Below are 27,388 nucleotides of genomic sequence, written 5' to 3'. Positions count from 1 at the left end.
CTCCACGTAGCAAATCTTTAGCCAGCCTTTATCTGTCTTTGCTCTCCACGCCGTCCCAGAGCGCTGACTGCCGCGGGGCAGGGCAGCGGTTCGGCGCACGAACGCTGTTCTGCACTGCTCAGGGCTCACACGCCCCGCGGCTGAGGTCGGCGAAGGGCAGCGCTCGGGTCATTCTCGCCCAGGCCGGACGGGATTGTTTCATCTGACAGCAGCACACACAGAATAACGCGTGGTCCTTTCCCCGCTGCCGGTGGCGCCGCTCAGAACCGACCGCACGCCGCCGCAGCGTCTCCCGTCCGGGGCGGCCGCTGCCCCTTTAAGCGCTGCCGCCCGCCCCTCCGCGCGCCTCTTCCCGCTGCGCTCATTGGCCGCGCGGGACGCCGCTCCCCGCCAGTTCCTGTTTCGGCCACCTTACCTTGTTGACGCCAGTCTCTGCCTCCCTGCCCTCTGATTGGCCCGCGCCGTCAATGTTTGTGACGGCCATTGGCCCGCTCCCGCTCCGCCCCGCCCAGTTGAGGGCGAGCACCGCCCTCTAGGGCCCGGCCCTTGTTGATTGGCCGCGAGGGCTGGCCCCGCGCGCGGCGATTGGCCGGGTTGCGAGCAGCAGGGTGGGCTGCGCGGGCGGGCAGTGGCGCGGAGGCGGCGGCGGGGCTGGCGCGGGGTGTCCGCCCGGCGGAGGATGGTCCCGGCGCTGGGGCCGCTGCGCAGCGCGCCCGGCCCGACCGTGAGTGCCGGTGTCGGGAGCGGGGACGGGAGCGGCAGCGGGAGGAGACGGACCCGGAGCGGCCGCGGCAGCGGGGCCGCGGCGTCGCGCTGGGCCGGGGCCGCGCTCGCCCCGGGATGCCGGTGGGGCCGGTGCCCCTTTGTCCGGCCCCGGTGTGCCCGGCCCGTCCCGGGCAGGGGCTGTGGGGCCGGGACGGGCCGGGGCGCAGCTGCAGAGCGCGGGCGGCCCGTGGCGGTGCGGCCCCCGGGCGGCCGCGGCGCGGTGGCGCTGCCCGGGCTGTGCTCCCCGGAGTTGTGCGGCTGCGGGGGCTGCCGTGCCAGGGCTGGGCTGAGGGAAAGTCGGGGGAACGGCGGCGAAGGCTTGGAGAGCGGCGTGGCTTTATCGCTTTGCGGTCTCGGTGCTGCAGACAATTGAGCGTGAGTCGGGGAGTTCGCTTGGGAGGCAGCGAGAGGCGGGCGCCGCGCCGCAGCCTGGCATCTGCCCGGCGCGGTGCGGGACGCGGGGTGCTCTGTGCATCGCGGCGGTGTGCTCGTGTCCAGTGACACCCCCACGGCAGGTCAGCCCCCCTCAGGGCATGGTGTGCCTCCAGGGACAGCTTTTTTGCTTGGAATTCGGACACTCGTAGCTAGCGTTTCTCGTTGGACGTACAGTGAGCTTGGTCTCCGAAGGAAGGAAGTCTGATGGATGTGTCTGTCTGTTCCTTCTCTGCCTGCTAATTTTAGCCCTCAGGCCGGTTTCGGGCAAATTTGCCAGCAGCAGAGGCTTTAAAGAGTTGGAAGGCTTCGGTTTCATGGGAATCAACATTGGCAGGCACGGAAGTGTTTGTAACTCACAGGTACTGCTCGCATTAAGGGCAGGACACCTAAAATGCAGCTCGCTGTGACAGCGCAAGTGAGCTGAGTCCATTGACATAGCTATAGTTAGGTACAGCTCTGGCGCATGATGCCCATTGTCCAGGAAAGTCTGTGGGGAAAAATTGGAAGCAAGGCAAAGAAAAAGGGAGTAGTGGTGTGTTGAGTTTCTGCCCTTAAGTACAAAAATCACAAAACTGTATATTTGCTTTTCACATAATAGCTTGGACTTCTATTAGATTTCACCTAGACATGCAGTTATTAAGCACTTCTAGCAGAGATAATGATGGCACAGTTAAGCATCCAGAAGTCAGTTGATGTAACAGCTTGTTTTAGAGGCATGATTTGAGCTTTACTTTTCATATACAAGTCGTTGGGACCATCTATTTATATGACTGTGTTATGTAGCACTTCAACCAACTGCAGAGCCTCGTTTGTTGCTCACAAATTGTGTGCAGTAATCAGACAAATGGGAAAGAAGAAACTTCCTATGAGTAAATGCTTATTTTTAGAAAGATTTAGAACCTTCAATTTTTGATTTTCAATTAGTGCCATAACAGTAACTCATAGGTACATTTTGGGATGAAGTACATTTGACAACTGAAAATCTGTTTGCCACTGAATGGGAAATAAGCTTAGAAAAATGCTTGTGTTGTGAGCATGATTTTTAAGGTGCTTGTATTCAAAATATCATGTCAGGTATGTGAAACGGTACAAGAGCATTGCAAATTTTGAAGTGTTTGGAAATTACTTATTCCCTTAGAGACTTACATATTCCCTTAGGTTATGGATACATGGGAAGATTTTAAAGGAGTAGATGAAAAGTGGTGGTGGATCCTGGAGGAGTCTGACAGCTGCAAAGAGATAATTAGGATGTAAGTTTTTGATAGTGGCTTTGCTGCTTTGATTCCTGGTGTTTGAAGTAGTGTTCTGAGGAGCTGGCCAGGGACGCACTGAAGGGACGGTCACTGGGTGGCATGTGACGCTGTGACATGTGCCTGGCCCACACCTGCTGTGTGCATTGTGGCCTCCCGTTTGTAGCTGAAGTTCAGCTGTACTCTGCAATGTCAAAGACATCTCGGGAACAAGAAGGCAGAGATTTTGTGAATGTGTTCTGCTGGCACTGATGGCTGAGCTACTCCACCTGTTCTTCACCTCAGCTCTTCTTAGGGTGAATGTGGGGGATGGTCCTGACTCTTTTTAGGCGGAGGACTTACAGAGCAACTTTTTTGAGCACTGTTTGGTTGTTGATGGTTTCTCCCCATGTGCTGAAGTTATAAGAACGCATCTGGCTTCCACGTACTGAAGTATAATGAATTAGGCTGCAGAGAGATTGGAGATGGTGCATTCCAAGTATTTAAGCACAATTTTAATTTGCAAAGTGCCTTGATACAAAGTGTGTGGCATTGTAACCAAGCGTGTCGCGCTTGTATATGAATTAATACAATGTATGAGTTAAAGCTGGATGCTGTAGAAAGAAATTCACGTGCGAGGAACTCAAGGGCTGGGACGGGCTGGATTTGACAAGAGCCATTCTGTGGTTTAATTTTTGTACAATAGTGCTTTTTAAGGTCTTAAAAATAACTTTGTAAGTGACACCTGGCTAGGGGGAGGTATAAGAAGCATAGCATTTGATACCAATTCATTGATTCCCAATGAATCATGGTTGGTTGTGCCACAAGAACTTATGAAAAGTACCACAGAGTCTGTGCCACTTTGAAGGACACCTTTCAAAATAGGAAAACATGTTCCTGAGGGATTTAATTTGATTGAAAGAATCACAAACACAACTGAGATGAAGAATTATAAAATGAGTGGCGGTACTGTGGATGGACAGTCTGTCAGGCTGGAGGCAAGTACACTTCTTCAGAGCCCTGAGATTTATAACTGGAATTGTTACAAAAAGATCAGGAACATTAAAGCTGTTAGATTGTATGCATGCACACATTTACACATCCATTTTCATTTAAAAACCTGGGTTGTATGCACAGCTTCTTTGACATTTTCATCAGGGACATGGCTCAGTAGCGCTATTTAATTGAAAAGTGTCTCATCTGAAACTCTGGGCCGTGATATGTATTCAGTTTTAATGGGGGGTAGTGTTCAAGCAGTGTTTGAGTTATTTCAGATTACAGTAAAACATGTAAAGGTTTCAACTCCTTGATTAGGAAATGTTGTGCAGTGCCCTGTTTATGTAATGCTGACCTAACTTGATGTTTAAAATGCAATTCCAGCTTTTACGTGTGGACATAATGTGTCCAAAGTGTACTTTGGTTTGCTACCTTACCAGTGTAGTGCTGTTGTCATGCTTAGAGTAAGCACAAAAGAGGTTCTGCTGTGTGCACAAGATTGACAAATTGTGTGTAAACTGGGCTTGTTTCCTGTATGAAAAGCCATGGCTTTAGTCCTCTAAGGTGAATGAGTTACTTTTGCAGCCATGGCTTACGATAGCAATCTCTTACATCAGCCCCGCTGGGTGCCATTGTGGCTCAGATAAGAAGAAAGTACTGGGCTGCCAAAAATGTTTCATGCTTCCTGGTAGCAAATGCCTTTCCCACTCAGTTCCCTGAAATTCTGTCAGGTTAACTGACCAGCATGAAAACCATGAATTGAAATCGGCTCCATCTGAAAGCGCATCTCAGTCATGCTGGTATTCTGACACCTGAATGGGTTCTTTGTGGTCCAACTCTAGTGAGGCTGGAATGATCCAAGTATGGAGCTATTAGCTTTTAGGTCTAAATCCAGGTTCCTCAGAACCTACAATCCATTTTTCCAGCTTTTGGTGTGGTGGGCAATGCCATGAAAAGATTATAGAAAACATGGTCCGTTAGCCTGCTGACACAGTTAATAAAGTGTAAGGGTTTTATGGGGAAAGGAGAGCTTAAAGATTTGTTTATTCTTCAAGTAACTAAAGTTCAAGTGAAAATAATACTGTCCTTTCGGGGTGTCTGTCTGCATCTGTAGTCTGTAATGTGGTTGGCTTCAGGGACACTTAGTTCATGCCAGCCTTCAACCTTTGAAGTTGGACTCTGCTTTGCTTTCATGCATCAGTGAAGCTGTTAGCTAGAAATTGAACACAATTCTTCTACAAAGCTTCATCCTGCAGCTCTGCTTGCTCATTTACTCCAAATCAGCAACATAATTTTTCCACTATTGGAGTATCCCTAATATTCAGAGATGCTTTAATTCAGGAGTGTTTAAATACTGTGCATCTATAGCTTAAATCCCTCCTTCTTCCACATAAGTCTCTCACCTGCTGGAAATTTTTCTTGTGTAATTGGATAAGCTTAACTAGTTTTGGCATCATCTTGGGTCATAGTTTCACACATATTAAGCCAGCACTGTCACCATGAGAAGCAATCTTGTTGTTTCAGTGTACTTATTTGGGAGTGTGGGGTGTCTCTGTGATCCTTTTGCGGAGTCAATTTTAAGTTGAAGTAGTGTTCTCATCTGGCCTCCTGGTGAGGAGTGCCAGTGAACCAGGGAGAGGCTGCATCTCTCAGCATTGTTTTGGAGGAGTAGGGGAAGATAATCATCACTAGGAGAAATGGGCTGATAGGAATTTCATGCAGTTCAGCAAGGGCAAAACCCTGTACTTGGGGAAGAACAAATATATATGGAAGAACAAATATATAACATACCAATATATGGTGGGGGCCATGTAGCTGGAAAGCACCTTGGCAGAAAAGGACCTGGTGGACACCGAGTTGAACACGAACCAACAAAGTGTCCTTGTGGCACAGGAAGCTAATGGGCCCCATTTGATACAGGAGTGTCAGTGAGCTGAGGGAGGTCATCCTTCCGCTGCACTTGGCACTGGTGGGGCCACACCTGGCATCTTGTGTTGAGTTTTAGGTTCCCCAGCATAAGAAAGACATGGATGTACCGTAGAGAGTCCATTGAAAGGCCACAAGGACAATTAAGGTACAAGAGCATCTCTTGTCTTGAGAGGGAGCTGTGATTGTTCAGCCTAGAGCAGAGAAGGCTCAGGGAGAATCCCACCTGTGGATTATCTCAAGAGGCTTTACAGTCCATCTTACTTTGTGGTTTTTCTGTTTTATTCTGGGTGGGAATGGGAAGACCTTGTGTTTCCTAAGCTTGGGAATTTTAAGTGTGTGAGCTATCCTTTGCTAAGGAATGCACTGGAGTTCTCCCACTGGAGTTCTCCCACTGGAGTTCTCCCACTGGAGTTCTCCCACTGGAGTTCTCCCACTGGAGTTCTCCCACTGGAGTTCTCCCAATGGAGTTCTTCCTAGTTTCACTTTAAGGTATTTTTGCCAAGTCAATCTTAGGTGGCAATAGGGAGGTGATTCCATGCAGTTATAGAAGAAGAAGATGGAGTAGAGGTAAGACATTTTAATTTTATGGAATGATTTTTTAATGAAGTAAAACTTGCAGGATTGTGGTATCAGTCCCCTTTATCCATTCCTTTCAGACCTATGCAAAGTAGTAACTTGGAAATCTGGTTTTAGTTTCTTCTCCATTGTCTGTGCTAAATTTCTACTGTAGTCTTATTTGCTTTTTCTAGTGCTTTCAGAACTACTTATTCACCCTGGATAGCTCATGTACAGTAATTCTCATAAGCTAAATAAGTAGTTCCTAAAGTGGTGGAATTATTTGAATTCAGGTCTTCTGTGGATTTGCAGCAAGTAGTTGTATTTTCTTATGTCTAATGTGCATTGATTTTGATTTTAAATTTCCTCTTTGAAAGTGTTATGAAAGTGTGCTTGCTTTCTCTGGTCATCTGGGCTCAGATAACTTTAGTTTGGACCTCTCTGTTAAATGTAATTAAAATAATGTGCAGCTTTATCCCTGCCAGTATTATTCAAAACTGTCAAACATCCAGATTACAAGATGAGTCCTTCATTCCTGGAACTGAAGTAATTGCCCAGTGCACCCACTTAATGGGTCCAAGAAAAAAAACCTCTGAAAAGCAGAGGTGTAATTGTGCTGAGGTTGTGAAGGAGAATGAGCCTTCTGTCCACTAAAACCTTTTGTGAGTAGTTTGCCTATAAAATGTGCATTGCAAAGTTGTGGAGATTGTGTTTGTTTTTTTTGGGTTTGGGGGCAGAGTGTGTGTGTGCTTGTCTTTGAAAGCTCATTAAAGTGGAATTAGTGAGCTTCTTTGATAAGCTTATACATTAAAACTGAAATTCTGTTTTTTGGTACCTACTACCTCAGCCATTTTTGCCTTTGGCCCCATTGAGATTCACAGGGAAATCCCTTAACTCTGGAAGGGCAGTGTTTGTAGCAGAATCTCAGGATTGATCTGTTCTATATAATGTCGTGGAACTTTGTAGTGCAGGCCCATAGAATATTGCTTCCTATATCATGAACCCTTGATGTGTTCTTAGTTTGTGTCAGATTTCTCAAACCTCAAGCCTATAAAATATTTAAGAACTTGACTGTGTAATCCTTTGTGTTGAATGACTCATATCTGAAAAGATGAATTAAAAATTTTGACACATAAACTCTCTGGATGCCCTGAACATTTCGGTTCTAGGATATATTTGCACTGTTAGTTAGGGTCCTCAGGAGAGAGCAGCAAGGCAGTTTGGCACGTGTCAGAAAATGCCTTGATACCTCCTCAGGACCGTGTGTGGCTTTATAAACAGATTCTGTGAGGATCCTTGTAGCTGCAGAACAAAAAGAGCTCAGCTTAAAACCAAAGCAGTTAAGCAAAGAATACTGCTCTGGCTAAATCATTGTAGCCAAAATGAATGTTTTTATGTTGTAATTCTAAATTGGTTGTCAGACTCTGTGACGAGGTACTGCTCTTTGGGTAGAGATTTCATTTGGAGACAAGGTCACATGAGAAAGCAGAATTGGGCTGGCTCTCACTGGAACAGGTTGCCCAGGGAAGCTGCACATGCCCTATCCCTGGAAGTGTTCAAGGCCATGCTGGATGAGGTTCTCAGCAACCTAGTCTAGTGGGAGGTGTCCCTGCCCATAGCAGGGGGGTTGGAATGAGACAATTTTTAAGGTTCCTTCCAACCCAAACCATTTTGTGATTCTATGACTTACAGCTTCTACATTTTTCCAGTCGGTCTTCAGTATTTCAAATACAATTTTCATATATGGATGGATTCCCGAGTTATAAATAACCATCTTGGTCACAGTATCTGGAGACCATGATGACTTGTATGTTTCAGGTTTTTTTAGGAAAAGAATTACTTGTTCTTGAGGCAGCATGCTGCTGCAAGGTCGGGCTCACCACCAGCTGCTCTTGCACAGGAGCGAGCGGGAGAGCACTCGGCCTCAGCCTGGTGCAGGCAATCTTTGCCATCTGATCCAGGTAACCTCACCCTAACCCACACAGAGGTGATGACCTGTGTTAGGAGGAACTTGCCTGCAATTCACTTTGTATCCACTTAGCTTTCACCATCAAAACACACTTGTGGCTCCGTTGTCAGGCGCAGCATAATTAGATGTCTGTCTTCCCTTTGAAAATCGTTTGGTTTTGAGGTGTACCACGGATCATTGGAAGCCAGGGAGATGAGCACTGTCTTGCAACATAGAGACATTTCTCACACTTTCTCACTTCCTTAGTGGAATTGGTGTGTGGTAACTTGTGAATTTCAGCACAATACATGGGATCAGGAGGATTTCCCTGGTCATTCCTTTTTTGATTTCCTAAAGAAAAGAGTGATGTTCCCCTTGTTTTGATCTAAAGTAACCGAAGACTTTAGGTGAGAGCTCTGGTCTTTGTGATTGTGGCTTGTGCAAAGGGTCCATAATTACAGCTCTTTAGCTCCCAAATGCCTGCTTCCCTATAACAATTCCTCCAGACCACAGGAGGTGGTTTCCATAGGCATCTTCCTTTACTTGCACGTGTGCACTTCAGTTTGTTTGCAGTGCCGAGATCATCTGCACAATGTGAGAGTGGCAGCAGCTCTCATCTGGGTGCAAAATGTGCAGAGATACTTCTCCTCAAATATTTTCCCGACCATAAACAGTGAGTAAGATACTTGGTTCTGGGAACATGAGCTCTATCTCTGCTCCTCCTCTAAGGTTTAAAAAGAAATTACGTTTTACTTAGGAAGACTTGGGAGGGAACAACAGTAGACAAAGAAGAATAAATATGAGAGGTGGATCTTCAGGTGGTTAGTTTCTTCAGGTGATTAGATCAGGAAGATTCTTATTTTTTCTTCTTATGAAGTTTTCTTAGGTCAGGATTTCTCAGAATGACCCTACACTTATGCTGTCCTAAAACTGCTTGTTACTAAATGGCCAGTGCAATTGCCATTGATATTTTAAAAATTACAAATGAAAACAAAACCAATGTAGGTATGAGGGAATATCACTTGAGTAATTACCCTTTCTCTTCCTCCAATGCTATTACAAAAAAAACCCGAAACATTTTCTTTCTAGTTCTCTTGCATGTTCTTTTATAAGAGCCTTACTAAAACTTTATTGCTTTAAGTCAGCAGGAGGAAAAGTACTAATGTATTTGAGTTTAGATAATACAAACAAAAGAGGCAGAATAAAATTACCTAAAAGCAGTTAAGTTTTCTTTCTATCTGATATTTGCAAGCACCTTTTAAAAAAAAGGTTGTCTCGTGTAACAAGTTTTAGCTTATTGGCTTTGGTTTTCTTTTCTTAGCTTCTGCAGAAACTCTGGGAAGGGTTTGGTTGGCCTGGGAAACTCTCAACTGGTTTGCATCAGGAATATCTTCCTCAGCACAAGGTGGCAGTGCCCACTCTGAGCTGGTCAGCCAGCACACCCATGCTGCAGAGCTGGTCACAGACCCAGCCGTGTCCAGTGCCTCGCCTGACCTCACTCCTCCTCCTCTGCTCACTCCCAGTTTTTTGTAAGCATTGGGAACTTCATTTCTTTGAGAGGTTGCAGTTAGGTCAGTCAGTGGGCCCAGCTGTTGAGAGGGAGGGCATTAAGGGGCACACAACAGGGAAATCTTGATTTCTTCTGAAACCAAACTGATAGATGCTTTTCCTCCTGTCAGGAAAAATAGCCTTTTTCATTTTCCTATATGATAGTCTTGGCAGGTTGCTTTGGTAGGCCACAGTAGTTAATACACACAGGTAACAATCACAACGGTCAGCTTTGAGTTACCTTTCCTGCAGTCATTCTATTAGGTAAATACAAAATTAGAATAGAACCATTCCAAGGGGGAATAAAGAAAGGGCAGTCAATTTTGTCTCTTGATCTCAAGGGCACCGTGCTTGTCATTAAAAGCTTGGACTAAGTCCCTGATTAAAGCTAGCCTTGTTCTGAAACGTGCATGGAAGACTGGAGAAGTGAGGTCCAGCAGTTGCTTGGATGAAGAAGACACTATCTCAGGAAAAAAGCATTTGAGTAGTTCTTGTCTATGTCTTGGAACTGATCTTAGCTTTACATTAAGAGGTGTATACATTACATTACTAACTACACGAGGTATACAAAACCAGTAAGAACTGTGAGACTGAAGCAGTGTCACAGCATGAGCTTGCTGAAGGAGATTAAGAGGAAGAAAGATTTGGACTGCTGGTAGGTTTGCAGAATATGTGAAGTTGCATATAAAAACTATTCTTTCTGCCTGATGCAGAAGAATGGGATGGCTATACTAATTTAAGGAAGCTTGTTTTGTACAGCCAAAGATAACAGATTGGAATAATTATTTTCTTTTTTAAAATTAATATTAAGTTTGGAAACAAATCTTAAATAAGGAGTGAAAAAATAATGCCAAATAAAATAATCTAAATTAACGTTTTCTTGTATTTGCTGAGTGCATGTTTTGAAGAAGAGATTTCATAAAATTTGCTAAATACTACCTGGAAAGATGGGTGGTAGACAAGAAGATGTTTCAATAAATTGGTTTTAAGCTTTATGCCCTATGTCTCAGAACTATAGAAGAGATTAAAATAGGTTAAATTTAAATTTTCAGAACACAAAGTATCCTTTAATTTCTGAGGATGACATTGCATTTAAATTAAAATCAATATTTTAGGCTGATGTTATGAAAGCTGTTAACTACAAAAAGCTTAAGGAAAACATGGTACTAAATAAATAAAAAATATGAGTTACTTCTTTTTCATCTGTTTTAAGAATTTGGATTTTGCTACATTTTCTCTGCAGGCTACATTCAGCTGAGTTAAGTGAGCATATTTCATGAGTGAACTTAAAATACATTTGTCTCTAAGCTTATGAGGCAAGTACATGTCTTCTGCTTTAGAGAATCCATCAAGGGATCGTGATGAAGAAGCAATACTTGATGTGGAAGAAGTAAAGGAAAACCCACTGTCAAAGCTTTGGTCATAGAACAGCTGAGGGGGAGAAATGGAGACAGTGTAAACATTCATCAGCCCTCAGAAATCTCCACCTAGGCAGTATTTTTAATTTCTTTTTAATTCACAAAGCCCATATTTTCAGCAGCCCTTAAGAAAGCCTCCTCCCTGGTATTGCCAGCTTCAGCTGTTCTGTGGAGTATCAAATAAACTGCAAAGGTTTCTGTCTGTACAGAATGGGAAGAATGGGAAGAAATAACTTCAGTTCACCATATTTCTCATGGTAAAATCTATCAGTAGATATCTGTGATGGTGTGAACACTGTCGTGTAGGTGGAGTTGAATTATGTTCCTGAAATCTCCAGGCACTTTGAGTTCCCTGAGTTGGATCTGTTCATAGGTTGTTTCCTGTTTGTTTTATTTTATGGTTTGCCAACTTCTCCCAAGTCTTCCCTGGAACAGAAAAATAAAGTACTTCAAGATTAGAGTGGTGAACAGCATCAGCCCTAATGTTTCTCCTCCTCTAATCTTTACTGAATGCACGGCATTCAATTAACTTCTAGAGTATAAAGGCTGAAAAGCAGTATCTGAATTCAGTTCTGGTACAATACAGACTATTTCTGTTAGTTTGACACACACAGGTGTGTGCAACACGGCAGCACTTTGTGAAGTGTATGCTGCAGTGCTTTGGGAGCTCCATAGATGTCTGTCTTTCTGGTTTGTAAGGATATTATTTGGGGGATTTGTTTTTGATGTCCGTGCCAGTAGTGGCAGGCTCAGTTTACGTTAAGAACTGCTTGGTGTTTAAAGTTATATTAAAAACCACCCCCACTTCCTTGCAGTCCAAACAAACAGACAAAAAATACCCTAAAGATATGAAGTCTGTTAAAAAAAGCCAATGAGCTTTTTGGGAGGAGCCAGGGAAAGGTGAAGCCACAAGGAGTTTGAGGGCCCATGGGAAGAGTTGCAGTAACAGGTTGGTTGGTGAGAGAGTGAAAGGAACTGTGAAAGTAAATACAGAGCTCAGACATATCAAAAAAACAGATCTACTTTTTTTCCTCTTGCCATCTACAGTATACTTATGTCACTTGCTCTCTAAAATTCATTGTTCTGATAGATATGTGTTCAACCATCATTAACTTAATCTCATTTTTTGTGTATTTTTATAATGTTTTTGTTTGTCTAAATACAGGATACCAATCTGTTCAAGATGAGGACAAGTTAGATGCAATTCATTAGGCTGTTATACATAACTTTAATTCATAACTTTAATTTTAGCTGAATTTTACATATCTGAGAGCTTACAGGTGTCATTTTTGGCTGTTTTAAGGTGTAGAGTAATTTAATAGCAAGTAAGTTTTGTAATCTGCTACATTAAAAGCATTCTAAATTTGTAGTTAATGAAATGTCCTCATTGTAGCTTGTTTTTTGCTTAGCATTCATACCTTATTTTGAACTGGGAATTGAATGCATATTCAGTGAGGAAGGGCTGATAAGGGAGAGTTCAGCTGTTCCTCCTCCCATTTGAAAAGCAGTCATATTCTTAACTATCCTTCTTGTTTGCTGAAAGTGGTTGGGATTATAATAGTTTCTAAATTTAAAGGGATTGAGGAAATAGAAACCAGTTCATCACAGACAGGTTTTGCAAAACATCTCAATAGGTAATGTACTTAATTATTAATATCACAAAATTAACTGACCTGAGTCAAGGGCATGGACTTGTGCCTACATTGTAATAGGGCCCCATCCCTGTGGTCCAAGGCAAAGGCATGTAAATGTCATGGGCTAAGGATTCAGAAAAGCACAGGAGTTGCTAATTCTTTCCATGATTTTTCCTCAGGCTCTCTTCTCTGAAACCATGCCAGAGATGACAGAGAATGAGACACCTACTAAGAAACAGCACCGGTGAGTTCCTGTGGGAGAAGGGCTATTTCCTAGGTCTGTAATCTGCAGTCATGTTGCAGTTACAAAGTTTCTAGCTAAAAGTTTGGCAATAAGGGTATGGACAAGAAGTTCTGTGTGCTCATCAGGGTTGATCCAAAAGTTTCTCTCTTGCCCTGTCTATGCCAAACTATTTGTTAAAGATGTATCTACCTGGGTCACTTGGGCAAAATAGATTCTTTAATTATTTCACTGACTATTCTGATGTGTGTAAAACTGCATCGCTGCCTTGGTTAGAGCACAGTCTGTATTTTTGTGGAGGCTCCTTGTAGATATCAGGGGATAACTATACTAATTTTGATAGGGTCATTTAGATCTCTTCCTCAGCTCCCAGTGGAATCTGGGTCTTACATCTCAAATCTCTGCAGGAACTCAAACTATGCCTTGAGGTTGTACAGCAACACCCTGACCAAAATTTGTAACAAAGTGACTCAGCACTCACTAGAACTTTTCCAGAGTTTTGTTCCTTTGTATTAACATGGGTGATCTAATACCTGATTGGTAAGGGAGTTCTTCAGTCCTTAGCGAAATGCAGCATTCATCTTACACTAGTTAACCACGTAGGATATGATTTATGATCAGGAAAAGCTCAGAGAGAACACTGATTTGTCCTACAGGTTTTTCAGTCTTAGCAGATTTCGTGACTCTTTCCTACCTGACTAATAGAGTATTTTGTGTTCTGTAATGGTAATGTCAACCAAAGGACAGCTGGGTCTGTCCAGTCCTTATAGTCTTGTGTATATTTAGTATTAATGATGATCTTTAAGCATTATTTCTTAGCAGATGTCTCTGGATCTGACCTGTAGCAGTAACATTACAGTCTTGTAATCCTTGTCTAAGTTACTCTAGGTGCACACTATCTTTAGTGAGTTACTAGAAATCAGCATCAACTCAAAGGACAAAGGATATACTGTGCCTCATGGTAATCACACATGTCTTCCACATGTATCATGCATTCTTACCTCAGATTCCTTGTTACATCTGGACTGTTCTGTAACAGTCAAAAAGAACAGCAGAAGATGTTACTCTGCTTTTTGCATACCCTAGGAGACATCCAGACTGAGAGTGTGATGCTGGACAGAAGCTTTTTAAAATTGTTTTTTTCTGGAATTTTGCTTTTTCCAGAAAACACGTACTTTGCTTTACTGTACTTCCTGGAAGTGTTTGTCTTAGTGCGTGTGTATAGTACATCTTATTTATATATGTCGAGTATACATTTGAAATGTATTGACTGCCAGAAAAGCAGTTTGGGGCATTGCACAATGATTGTTGCCATCAGTCCACTGGTCCCAGGTGAACGTACGAAACCAAACACAACCCTCACATGCTGAAATCACACCTATTTAGAATTTTGAGACATTAAGGAACAGCAGCTGCACAGGAACAGTAGCTGCAGAAAACCAGTATTTTTGGTTTCTCTCACAAAGGAAGCCTCTTTGACACCAGAAATTATGATGTTTGAAGGCAATGTGGCTGGAAAATCAACTTGCATGGTAAAGTTTTCTCCTGTTTCAATGATCCAGTGAATGTAAAAGCAACATTTCAGACAAATACTTAACTGTCTTGTTCCTCAGAAACAAAACTATTTTTAAAAAATCTTTGGCCTTTTTGAACACTGCACAGTGTAACAGGAACATAAAAACCCAGCTCTCCATTATAAATATGTACCAATAATCAAGTGGAATATTGCACTGGGACTTGTTGTATTGCAATTGATTTAAGACTAAACATGAACAAATTTTTGTTAGAAACTGTTTAATTCCAATGTCTAAGAACATCTGATTGTGTTTTCTGCTATTCTAGTTCACAGAGTGGACTATAATATTTAGTATTTTTAGCTGTAATAGAAATAATGAAAGAAATATTTGTTTGTATGCAGATCTTTAACCTTCAGTTTCACATGAGTCTTTTCCCTTTATGTTTCACAGAAAGAAAAACCGGGAGACACATAATGCAGGTGGGAACATCATGCTTTGCTGTTTGGTCTGGAAATAAGCACAGACGCTTTGGAGTAGTAAAACATTCTTTACATGGAGAAGGTTCCTCCATAGGAGTTTAGTACACTGAAAAAGCCTCACCCTACCAAACACCTTTCTGTGTCCTTGCATAAAATAACTGAGCAGATTGTTTCCAGTTTGCTGGTTGCCACAGTACAAAGTTAAAGTATGAAGGAGCACCTGCCTTTCCAAGGCTAGTAAATTAGGAAGTAAACTATTTCACCTGTGTCCAATTCAAAAGGAAAACAACTGCACAGGCATTCACATGCAACCAGTATCCACCTCTGTCAAAACAGAGACAGGTGTCCTACCTGAGAGCTTTAGAGGCTCCCTGGCTTAGAAGTATTCCTCTAACCTATTCCTAAGGCACCCACCTAGATATTGACACCCCAGAAATTCTGTGCAAATGTTGGCTGTACGTTGCAGAAGTCACATCCCTTGGGCAGCACCCAGTCAGTGTCTAGTGCCAATGGCATCTTCTACAAGTAGGAGCAGAAAGATAGACTGGGGAGGAGTCTGGCAGGCTTTGGCCTGGTTTATCCAAAGAAATTGATTACAGCTTTTCTTTTACCTGAACAGCAGTATCACGTGATCTTCACAAACTCAGCTGGAAAAACCACTGAGCAGTTTCCATGTGAAGCCTGTGCAGTGCTGTGCTTGTTGAGTGTGCTCAGGGTGTGGCCAATTTCCTAAGAATTAAGAAGAATCAGGAAACAGTCTTATCAAGTTTACTTCTAAGATGGTTGGCCTCATTGGAATTTCTAGTTCCTGTTTCACTTGTTGATAACTTTCCAAAATCTTTATCACCTGGGCTGAACTCTGCAGTATGTGGGGACCAGCTCCTTCCAAGCCTAATTAATTAATGACTTTCTTAGTCATTAATATATGGAAAAGCTGAGGAGAGCGTTGCAAATATTACCAAAACAAAAGAGTAGCACTTCACAAACACTGTGATATGTGTATGTATTAGTAAGATATATAAATATTAAATCCCAAGTGTCCTGTGTTTTAATTTTTACAGAGGTGCTCTAATTTATATGGTAAATTTCTTGCATAAGAAAATTTGTCTTGCTGTGTTTAGTGCATTTAGGCCTGTCTCTGTCAATGCCAGCAATCTCTCCTGAAATACAAAAAAAAATTGTTTGAGAAAGGTAAATTGAAGTGGCAGGCTACTGAAATAAGACTAATTAAATTAAATTAATGAGTCTTTTGTAACGGAGCAAAATGAAATACACTCACCTGCAGGTCACAGTTTGTTTCTGTGTGCCACCAAAAGCAGAGCAATTGCACAAATCAAAAGGTTCATTCAGCATAATGAACAACACAATGGTTTGAGTCCTGACCAAGCCATGACAGAACTTTTTCCACTTTTTTTTAAAAAAGACATCTAGTAGCTTTAAGTTTGCATAGAACGTGGAAATATATCTGATTAAAAAAATGTAGCTACATGAGAGATAACTATATTTGAAAGAGGCTGACTGTGGTGGATGGAAAACAGATATTGTCTGTAAAAACCACTCCTAGACTTACAGTGTAGACCCTTTCTGCAATATTCAGACCTATTGAAGAGGTAAATGCTACCACTAGAAGATTATAAATGAAGCATTTTCTGACCAACCTTCTCCAAAATAGGTAATTCATTGGAACTACTATCCATTCAGTATTTTCTTTACTCCCAGCCAGTTAGACCTTATGGAACAGTTAAACTTTTGGACATAGAAAAGAGTAACTGATAGTCCATATACCTAGAGCTTCAGCTATGTTCAATGTTGTCAGGCTCCTCTGTTAATATAAATTTAAAATTTAATCTGAAGACTGGTAAAATATACATTATTTCTCTTTTGGTGCTAAATTTGACATTAGAATTTAAGAGGCATGGGTTTGCTTCCCAAATCTGAAACTAATTCTTTCCATAATCTTTGTTAATTTGCTTTTTGTATGCATAAATTTAATCAATTTCAAATTGAATCTGCCTTTTGAAGAGAGTGTCATAAAACTCTGTTAAAAAGCAATTTCAAAACCTGAATTTTGAGTTGTAGGAACTTTACTTTTTCATTAAGGGGTCCAAAATATCCCCACCTTTTAAAGGCTATTTACATTATGGCTCTTTGATTCCAGTGAGTATTAATTTGATAACTGAGGTTTCCTTTAGAGGAACATTTTTCCTCACTCAAGTTACTCCAGGTTCCAATGTGTAATGAAATAATGTATTTATTAGCCCTTACATTATCCTAGTTGTGTTGCTGTTGTGCTGACTTACCCAACCAGATGACACAGTACATATTGTTTTTGCTTAGTGGAGAGACATCGAAAGAAGAAGATTAATGCTGGGATAAACAGAATTGGAGAACTCATTCCCTGCTCTCCAGCACTTAAGCAGGTGAGTGTCCATCCAGAGATGCATACAAGTTTCCTGTCAAATGTCCAAATGTTTCTTTGTCTGTAGAAGTCTAAATACTTATTTTACTATTTGTATTAGCAAGAAGGCAAAACTGTCTGAACTAATATTATCAAAAATATCACTAGTTATTAGTATTTTTAAACTACTTGTAATAGAATTCCTACTTGAAAGTGCAGGGTTACATGAATATAGTTACATAGATTTGGAGAATTTTATCTGAAAAAAAAAGTTGCATACGACTGCTTATTTTTGTCGTCCTTCATATAATGGCTTGAAAGCAATTCAGAAACTGAAATTATGATACTAGTAACTTAAGGTACTCTCCTTGCAAAAGATGATGCAAGACAAATGCTCTGAGGTTGATTCACAGAAGCATCTTTTTCAAGATAGAGGAATCCCCATCAGAGACTGTTCCTATTAAACAGCAGAAGAAATTAAGAAGTGAACAAAGGTTTTGCAGGCAGAATAAGCATAGCTCCATAAAAAGATGATTGTGGATGGGTCATTTTCTCTTCCCATGTTCCCTAGTATACTACTTTCAAAATTATGCATATATCTCCCTGGATAGTTGTTCCATGTTTGTTGCCTTTCTAATAAAATATTTACAAGGCAGTATCCTGGAAATCTCATGTGATGTGTATGTTTATTAGTGAGCATTAATTTTAGGCTGATCAGCGAGAAAGGATGCTGGCTGTTCAGGATCTGTGGCCTTAGTATGTACCTCTGGGCATCAGAAAGTGTCAGCTCCAGCACTGGAAATGTTATTCTGTAAAATCTCAAGGCATTTTAGGGTCAGCATCACTCACAAAACCTGTAGTTTCATTTTACAAAAGCAACCAAACCAAAAAACAACCTCTAAAAATCCCAACCCAAACCAGAAGAAAACAAACTCTACCCAGTGATATTCAGAGCATATTTTTAAAGTAAAAACCTCTTGGAGTAAGTGCAGCCTCATCACTAATAGATTTACAAATTCTAGACCTTTCTTCTCATTTTATATGTGTGTTTTCTTTTACAGAGCAAGAACATGATCCTGGATCAGGCCTTTAAGTACATAACTGAAATGAAAAGACAGAATGATGAACTTCTGTTAAATGGAGGGAACAATGAGCAGGGTAAGTACAGGTGCTGCTGGGGGCCCTAGAATGTCTGTCCCTCACTTCTGCTGTGTCTCTACTGGCTAACAACAAAGCCTGGAGGCACTAACGGGAACCCCAAGAAATTATGCACACACAGGAAAAATACAGCTGCTTAGAATATCTTAAAATGAAAAGCCAACAGAATGCCCAAGTGAGTGTTCTGGCACATAGCTATCAGATAATGAAGCAATTGCATTGTGATGTAAAGTAATTACAGAGCTTATAGGTGATGTGGCATCATCTGGTAAATTCTGCCCCAGTTTATTCTACTGTAGTGACCAGAATGATTTCTGACAAACTTCAGTTAGATTTTTTCTCATTGAAAAGATGAACTTTTCTTCATTCATAAAGCTTTTTTTTTTTTAATATGAAAAGCTGTAAAAGTTATAACAGCTCATTTTATAAAAATATAATGCATCGTATAAAATTTACTTGAATAGATGTGTAAAAGTACAGTGATGGAGGTGTGACAGAAATAATCTCAGGGCTAATGTTGTGGCTTGTGATTTTTATTTTTGCTTTATTGTGATTTTCCCGGTTTGGTGAGCTATCTCCAAGTGCATTGCCAGTTTTTGTGGCTTTATGTGAGTGCTTTGTATTTCATTTTGCCTGTAATTTTTAGATGTAATGAAACTTAATTCTTCTGGAAAGCTGTAAGCTTATTAATTATAACAGTTTTGGTGTTTGCAAAAGAGCAGGGAAAAAATATTAAAGTGCTTGTCTTTCCTTCAGAAATTAAACAATTTTGATTAGCATTCAGTTTCATGTGGGTTAGTCCTAGTGCTTTTTCCTAAGTAATTTGTTCTGTCCTATTATTGGTAATGGAATAGTCTGTGAAATTCATTCACTGTCCCATTCAGTAGAGAGACTTGTCAGGATAAGAGCACATAGGTTGTGCTAACCATTTGAAAAGAACATACATTATTAACAATTTATTATATTTACTTCTACAAATTATTTCATTACTACACAGTGTTTACTCTCTAAATCATGTGGTAACATTATTTCATTATTTGCTCTGGTGCTGATGTAATGGAGTGCTCTCACTGTTTTGTAGCTGAAGAGATAAAAAAACTCCGGAAACAGTTGGACGAACTGCAAAAGGAAAACGGGAGATACATTGAGCTACTGAAAGCAAATGATATTTGCTTATATGATGACCCTACAATCCACTGGAAAGGAAACCTCAAAAATGCCAAGGTCTCAGTTGTTATTCCCAGTGATCAGGTTCAAAAGAACATCATTGTCTATTCAAATGGGACTCAGCCCAGTGGAAATAACCAGGGAGCATCTGTGCAGGGAATAACGTTTAATGTCGGTCATAATTTACAAAAGCAGACAGCCAACGTTGTGCCAGTTCAGAGAACTTGCAACCTAGTGACCCCTGTGACGATTGCTGGTATTTATCCCACAGAAAATAAGCCATGGTCACAACCTACAGTTTCTCCACTGGCTTCTGCTCAGACAGCTCCAGCAGGGAATGTTCTTGAGCTCTCCACCCCGGAGAACGAGCGAGGTGTGCCCACCGCTGCTCCTGCCAGCTCACAGAGCACACCTCGGCCTGCAGCAGAACAGGAACTACAGTGTTCTTCAAGTAATGCACCACAGAATGAGCAAAATCCCCCCAAAAGTAAAAGTGATGAGGAGGGCACTAAATCCACAAAGAAAACACTCCCGCAGGGAACCAGCCTTCCTTCCAGTGCTTCTGTGGAATCCTCCCAAGGTCAGCAGGTGAATGCACCTTGCTCAAATACACACAATTCCAGGAGTGACATCCAGGAGAGCTGCGCTGTTTCAACCACGGACACAGCTTGTGTGCCACCTGTGAGACTGTCTGCTGCAGAGAGCTGCTCTTCTGCAAATGTCCCCAAAAGTACGGACGTGGTCAGCAGTGCTGGCACGCCTGCGACGTCTGCAGCAGAAGGAGTTAAGGCTGTGACAGCAATAAGCACTCTGGCTGCCAGTCCCCTGGAGAACTGCTGGTCTTTTTCAGGCTCTTCAGGTGTTGGCACTTCAGACTTGAAAAACATGAGTAGCCTTACCCGGATGCCTTCAGCTGGGAACACACAGACCACGTGGACAACCTTGCAGCTGGCAGGAAACACGGTTCAGCCGCTGAGCCAGACACCATCCGGGATAATGACTGCCCTCCTCAGCGAGCCAGTCAATGGTGCTGGGACTGTGTCTTCTGCCCACAGCAGGCCTTTGACTACAAGTATCAGCTTGCATGCTTCTCTGCCTGGGGATGGCCAGGCAGCTGAACAGATTGTAGTTACCTTGCCCTCGTGCCCACCTGTACCTATACAGCCTTTAATCAGCCAGCCACAGGTTAAAGCTCAGGCTGCAGGAAATATCCTTCCATTAAACTCAGCCATGCAGGTGATTCAGATGGCTCAGCCAGTCGCCTCAGCTGTGACAGGAGCACCAGCTAACCAGAATGTCATCATTCTCCAGCCTCCAAACCCTGCTCCGTGCCCACCCATTGTGAGAGCGGAAGTTCCCAGCCAAAATGTTAGTCAGCAAATTGTAATTATACAAGCTGCAAATCAGAATTCTCTTCCCCTCCTCTCTGCTCAGCCTTCTGCTTCTGTAAGAGTTCCCGTGAATGGGCCGACTGCAGTTGCCAACTCCAGTGGCACCATGCAAAATGCTTCTCTTCCACAGACTTTCGGAGGGAAACACCTTGTCCATATATTACCAAGGCCATCTTCTTTGCCATCTTCTAGCTCTACACAGACATTTTCAGTGACAATGTCCAACCAACAGCACCCTCAGACTATCTCATTGAATGGGCAGCTTTTTGCATTGCAGCCTGTGATGTCTTCATCTGGAGCTTCAAACCAAGCCCCTATGCAAATTATTCAGCCCACCACCAGCGAAGATCCAAATACCAACGTTGCCCTCAACACATTTGGTGCTTTAGCTAACCTCAATCAAAGCATATCGCAAATGGCTGGACAGAGCTGCTTGCACTTGTCTCTCAGCCACCCCACCAATCCTGCAACTGTCAATAACCAGATTGCTACAGTCAACTGTGTGTCATTGCCAAATTCTGTGGCATCTTCAGTGCCTGCAGAGGTTTCAGTATTAACCAGTGCATCTAATTCCATAAACGCTTCCCCGCAAAAAACAGCTGCTGGCTTGCCATCCAGTGCAAAATCAAAAAGGACAAACAAAAAGCCAAGCACAAAGAAACACCTAACAGTCAATAATAAAGTGGGCTGCCCAGCAGTTCCTTGCAAAGATGCAGGGAAGGTGGACTGTGCTCCTGTGGAAACGGTGGCAAAGCCCTCAAGTGGCAAAGGGCCGCCGGAAAACGCCCCAGCAGCATCACAGGCTGTAACCACACCGCAGGCCGGCAGCGCGGCTGCATCGAGCGGCGTCAGCATTTCTGACTCTCCCTCCAAAGAGGCTGTGAGCTCCGAACAGGCAGTGAAAACCCCCTCTGCTCCAGAGCCGAGCATGGCAGAGGTGCCTGCTTCCTCACCGCTGCAGTCTGTAGTGTCAGAGCAGCTGCTGCTCGCTCCCCCTCCAGCCAAAGATGCTGCTCCTCGCCAGCAGGCCCAGGGATCTCAGAGCCACCCACCAACTGCGTCTGTCCCGTCGGAGTCTCTCAAACCCTGCGAACCCCCCAACACCTTAACATCCTCTGGTAAAGAAGCACAGGTGACACACTTGCAGGTTGCAAATGGGACTTCAGCAGCACAGAGCAACACAGCAGGTCATACTTCCAAGGCAGGAATGATTTCGGAGCCCTGCAATGTTGCGCAGGATTCCTCAGTGGTAATGCAAGATGAGGACTTGTTAGAAGGACAGGGTCTAACCAAAATGCTGTCTGATCTCACAAAAGAAAGAACAGCTGTGGAAAAAACCTCATCATTTACTGTTCAGGGGGAGCATTCTAATTTTCCTATGGAAAACTCTAAATCAGCAGAATCAAATGTTGATTTGCCTGAGAAGCAGGAACTCTTGCTGATGAACACAGAAAGTGACACTCTCTCCCAGCCTCACTCCTGCATCTCTGATCAGGAAGTAGTCAGTGCTTCCCTTATTACTAGCAGGCAGGCAGACTCCCCCATGTCAACCAGCTCTGGCAGCAGTCGAGGCTTCTCAGTTGCATCTATGTTGCCAGATACGACCAGAGAGGATGTCACAAGCAGCACCTCTACCAGTACCTGTAACAGCTGCACATTTTCAGAACAGACTGACATTGTAGCTCTTGCAGCAAGAGCTATTTTTGACCAGGAAAACCTTGAGAAAGGTGGAGGGGGAATACAGGTTAACACGAGGGATGTCATCTCTAAGTCTGAGGTTGCACCTTTGGAGAGAGAGCAACCGCCTTTTAAACCTCAGCCAGTGAAAGAAAACAACGCAGGGCCACTGGAAGTGGCAGCAAACAAATTCAGTGCTCATGAAACAGTACAGACAAATGTCGACAGGCAGGTTGAGAAGCCAAGCTGCTCTGTAGGAGGTGTGGAAACATCAAACACTCCTTTGCAGATTTCCACTTCGCAGACACCCAGCATAACCAGTCTAAGCGTGAATAATCTGATACACCAGAGCCGCATTGTCCATCCCCTGGTGAGTTGCTCGGGTTTATCCCAGTCTTCAGAGCCTGCAAGCATCCCAGCAACCGTAAGCCTCCCCCTTCCATCTAGCACATACATCAGTCCGTCTCCGGGACCTGCTCTGATGAGTGAATATGCTCAGGAACAACTGAATGCTATCAGGGCAAGCAGCATGCAGGCTCCCCAGCTGCAGGAGTCACACTTAAAGCAGCAAAACCATGAAGGTCGCAAAGACTCTGCCAAGAGGGCCGTTCAGGATGACCTTCTGCTTTCTACAGCAAAGAGGCAAAAGCAGTGCCAGACAGCACCCATAAGGCTTGAGGGGATGGCGCTGATGAACCGGACACCAGAGGGTATTGCTGATCAAACACAAATGATGGTTAGTCAGATTCCTCCTAATACATCCAATTCAGTGGCACCTGTGAGCAATCAAGGGCACGCTGATGGCCTCAATAGGTTATTCCCACCCAACAGCAATTTCGTAACGCCGGCTTTGAGACAAACTGAAGTTCAGTGCGGTTCTCAGCCACCGCTTTCAGAGCAGCCAGGCCAGGCAGGGCAGCACTTGCAGCCAATCCAACATGTCCCTGCCCAAGGCATCTCTCACCTTCACAGTAATCACCCGTACTTGAAGCAGCAGCAGGCTGGGCAGTTAAGAGAGAGGCACCACTTGTACCAGCTGCAGCACCACGTCACTCACGGGGAAAACCCAGTCCACTCTCAGCCCCACAGCGTCCACCAACAGCGAACGATACAGCAGGAGGTGCAGATGCAAAAGAAACGGAATCTCATCCAAGGAACACAAGCCACACAGCTTTCTCTACAGCAAAAACACCACGGAAGTGATCAAACACGGCAGAAGGGTGGTCAGCCCCATCCTCACCACCAACAAATGCAGCAGCAGATGCAGCAGCACTTTGGAGCATCCCAGCCTGAAAAGAACTGTGAAAATCCTGCAACAAACAGAAACCACCATAACCACCCTCAGAGCCATATCAATCAGGATATTATGCATCAACAGCAACAAGATGTTGGCAGCAGACAGCAAGGTTCCACTTCAGAACACGTGTCAGGGCACAATCAGATGCAAAGGCTTATGACCTCGAGAGGCTTAGAGCAGCAAATGGTGTCCCAGGCCAGTATTGTTTCCAGACCATCAGATATGACATGTACCCCTCACAGGCAGGAAAGAAACAGAGTTTCCAGCTACTCTGCTGAGGCTCTCATTGGGAAGACGCCCTCTAATTCCGAGCAGAGAATAGGAATATCTCTTCAAGGCCCTAGGGTTTCTGACCAGCTTGAAATGAGAAGCTATCTTGATGTTTCTAGAAGTAAAGGGTTGGCGATTCACAATATGCAGGGCCGCTTGTCAGTTGACCACACAGTTGGCTCAGATGTGCAGCGTCTTTCTGACTGCCAAACATTTAAGCCCTCTGGACCCAATCAACAACCGACGGGCAATTTCGACGTACAGGCTTCAAGAAACAGTGAAATTGGCAATTCTGTGTCCTCCCTCCGGGGCATGCAGTCACAAGCGTTCAGAATAGGTCAGAATGCTGCGCCATCCATAGAGAGGCAGAAGAGACTGCCCTACCAGCCAGTACAGGGCATTCCAACAGGGAATTCCCTGCCATCGAGGGAAAACGAAAACACGTGCCACCAAAGTTTCATGCAGAGTTTGCTCGCCCCTCACCTTGGAGATCAAGTCAGTGGAAGCCAAAGATCAATCCCAGAACATCAAAGGAACACGCAGTGTGGTGCCTCCTCCACAATCGAGTACAACTGTCCCCCAGCACGGGAGAGCGTCCACATCCGAAGGGATGGCGATGGCCAGAGCAGGGAAAGCTGTGACATGTCCATTGGGGCAATTAACACAAGGAACAGTTCACTGACTATTCCTTTTTCGAGTTCTTCTTCCTCAGGGGACATTCAGGGTCGCAATACAAGCCCGAACATCTCTGTGCAGAAGTCCAACCCCATGAGGATGACGGACAGTCACGGAACTAAGAACCACATGAATACACCAGTTTCCAGCAATATGCATGGAGTTGTGAGGCCAACTCACCCTCACCCTGCAGTTTCTCATGGAAACGGCGAGCAAGGGCAGCCTTCTGTTCATCAGCCAAATTCTTCGGTCACTCAGCGCTCGAGGCATCCTCTGCAAGACAATGGAGGTTCTAAAATACGTCAGCCTGAAAGGAATCGATCTGGAAATCAGAGACATGGAAATGTTTTTGACCCTAGTCTTCCCCATCTTCCTCTCTCCACCAGTGGCAGCATGATCCTTGGGCGCCAACAGTCCACGATAGAAAAAAGAGGAAGCATTGTCCGATTTATGTCTGATGGCCCTCAAGTGTCCAACGATAACGCGGCCCCTGACCAACATACGCTCTCCCAGAATTTTGGATTCCCTTTTATTCCGGAGGGTGGCATGAATCCACCAATAAATGCTAATGCTTCTTTCATCCCACCGGTCACTCAGCCTAGTGCCACTCGGACACCAGCTCTAATCCCAGTTGATCCTCAGAATACACTGCCATCCTTCTATCCACCCTACTCTCCTGCCCACCCTACCCTCTCCAATGACATTTCTATCCCTTACTTTCCCAATCAAATGTTTCCGAACCCAAGCACGGAGAAGCCAAGCAGTGGAGGTTTAAACAATCGATTTGGATCCATTTTGTCTCCTCCCAGGCCTGTTGGTTTTGCTCAGCCGAGTTTTCCTTTGCTTCCAGATATGCCACCAATGCACATGACCAACACATCACACTTATCTAATTTTAATTTAACTTCTTTGTTTCCAGAAATAGCCACAGCTCTTCCTCCAGATGGCTCAGCGATGTCACCTTTGCTTTCCATTGCAAACACCTCTGCTTCAGACTCTTCCAAGCAGCCCTCAAACCGCCCTGCCCACAATATAAGCCATATTTTAGGTCATGACTGCAGCTCAGCTGTATGAAAACTGGCAGACTGACTTCTGGTCTGATTTGTTGTTTATATATTTAAGAAGAAGGAAGCAGATCTTAGTGTCACCCCTGGAGAGACCATTCATAGCATCACTGTTTATTTGCCTCAATGTATGTGTATGGTACTTTCCATATTCCGTTGTATTTCCACCCACCTTACTGACTCTAAAGCACCAGTGCCTATAGCAATGCTTACTTACTAGGAAACGGTAAGGATGCAACATTGAGAGCTGTGCGAGTATTGGTTGTTGATTTTCCAACAATCAGGTTTGATGTCCGGTTGTCCCAAGGTAAGGGCCGCCCTCAGTAATACATGGAGTGAGAGCATCCATATGGGAGATAGGAAACGAGTGCTACAGGTGTCGGTTTGTTACTGATGTGTTTACCTGAAACTGCAGAGGAGCTTGGAATGGTTTGGGTTTCTCTTTTTCCTTTGTAAAATATCTTCAGGAGCTTCAACACAAGTCAAGTCTTTGTTAACCCAGTGCTAATTGGAAAAGGCATTTGTTGTGCAGCTTTTGTCTGTCTCAAGCTTGTCACATACACTTAAGGCTGACTTTACCTGGTGAAAATTGCTGTGTGCTCCCACGGTCAGCAATTAAAAATACTGTTTCAGAAAATTTAGATTTCTTTAACCCATGACTTTCTGTTTCTAAGAATCTTGTTTGGATCTGTTTCAACAGTGGCTTCAGTTACTGCTGAACTCGGTGTTTCAGTGTAGCTCACGACTCCCGGTGCAGTCAGCAGAGACAGCAGCTGTGTTTGTTGCCATTTCATTGTTGACTGCTGCAAGTTACCTCAGGGTGGGTTTTTTACCTTGTTTAGCACCTTCTTAATGTCTTTTTTTTTCCCTCTCTTCTTTGGCCCATGTTCTAACACCAGCTTTCTGCTTTCAGCGAGTGACAGCCCTTTGTTGTACCAGGCAGCACATGGGAGAAGGACTGAGCCTGTCGCATCCCACAAAATGAGTGCAGATTCCTGGGGCACAGTTTTTCCTTGATATGGCTGATAGGATTGAGCCTGAGTTAATATCAGTACTCTGCACTTGAATGCACCTTTTATGTAAACCTGTGTGATTGTGGCTGGAGGAGGAACATGGATGTGTTGAGAGTGAAACACACAGGAAGACATTGGGGTTTGAGGAAGAGTGATGTGTTTGTAGATGCATGAGAGATGGAGTGAATGTGTGTGCTAGCTGAGTCTCCAGTACTTTCAAAAATTTTGGTCCTAATTCTTTCAAAGGAAAGGGAAGAATTAGGTACATTTTATTTATTTAATGTCTCTGCAGTGTGCTTTTTCTTCTAACAGGGCAGAAATACTTGTCTTTTTTGTGTTTGAAAGTACCATTCTAGGTTTGATTCTTCAAACAACATAGTAACTTGAGGTTCCCTGGCATGCAGTCATCCTCTGCTTGTGTGCTGCTCACCAGTGCATCATCTTGTTGCTCCTGGGACCTGTCAGAAGCTCCTGGTGAGAGCATGGGCAGGAGCAGGCTCCCTGGGATTTTTTTCTTTTGTTTCTTTTTCTTTGAAAGGTTGAAAGGAAGATATTCCTCCATGTCAAAGAACAGGACCCACAAA

At 43.6% G+C, this 27,388-nt stretch overlaps 2 protein-coding genes across 3 annotated transcripts in view; one reads left to right on the top strand and one right to left on the bottom strand.

Moving 5' to 3' along the window:
• Nucleotides 1–592: 592 nt before the first annotated feature.
• USF3 (upstream transcription factor family member 3) lies at nt 593–25,886 on the top strand. 2 transcript variants are annotated; one of them, XM_038133712.1, is made up of 6 exons: nt 593–724; nt 12,637–12,701; nt 14,666–14,694; nt 17,032–17,114; nt 18,154–18,250; nt 19,332–25,886. In XM_038133712.1, exons 1-6 carry the CDS (start codon nt 680–682, stop codon nt 25,799–25,801), a joined length of 6,789 nt encoding a protein of 2,262 aa, XP_037989640.1. In that variant the 5' UTR covers nt 593–679; the 3' UTR covers nt 25,802–25,886. The 2 variants fall into 2 exon arrangements, with proteins under 2 accessions (XP_037989640.1, XP_037989650.1); XM_038133722.1 differs by lacking the exon at nt 593–724 and adding an exon at nt 747–2,450.
• The window catches only part of SIDT1 (SID1 transmembrane family member 1), a 50,605-nt gene continuing 48,182 nt past the window's right edge, over nt 24,966–27,388 (bottom strand). The window contains exon 27 of the mRNA XM_038133735.1: nt 24,966–25,000. The gene's annotated coding sequence lies outside the window, so the exon portion shown is untranslated. The remainder of the gene's footprint in view (nt 25,001–27,388) is intronic.

Source organism: Motacilla alba, chromosome 1 (assembly GCF_015832195.1).
Source record: "Motacilla alba alba isolate MOTALB_02 chromosome 1, Motacilla_alba_V1.0_pri, whole genome shotgun sequence".
Classification (NCBI taxonomy): Eukaryota; Metazoa; Chordata; class Aves; order Passeriformes; family Motacillidae; genus Motacilla; species Motacilla alba.
This window is presented reverse-complemented; position numbering and strand designations above follow the sequence as displayed.

What these genes read in the sequence shown, in the direction of transcription:
- USF3 (XM_038133712.1), top strand. Translation starts at nt 680, where the DNA reads ATGGTCCCGGCGCTGGGGCCGCTGCGCAGCGCGCCCGGCCCGACC. An exon ending in GCTCTCCAGCACTTAAGCAG is followed by an intron (nt 17,115 to 18,153) that starts GTGAGTGTCCAT and finishes TTTCTTTTACAG; the next exon opens with AGCAAGAACATGATCCTGGA. An exon ending in TGGAGGGAACAATGAGCAGG is followed by an intron (nt 18,251 to 19,331) that starts GTAAGTACAGGT and finishes ACTGTTTTGTAG; the next exon opens with CTGAAGAGATAAAAAAACTC.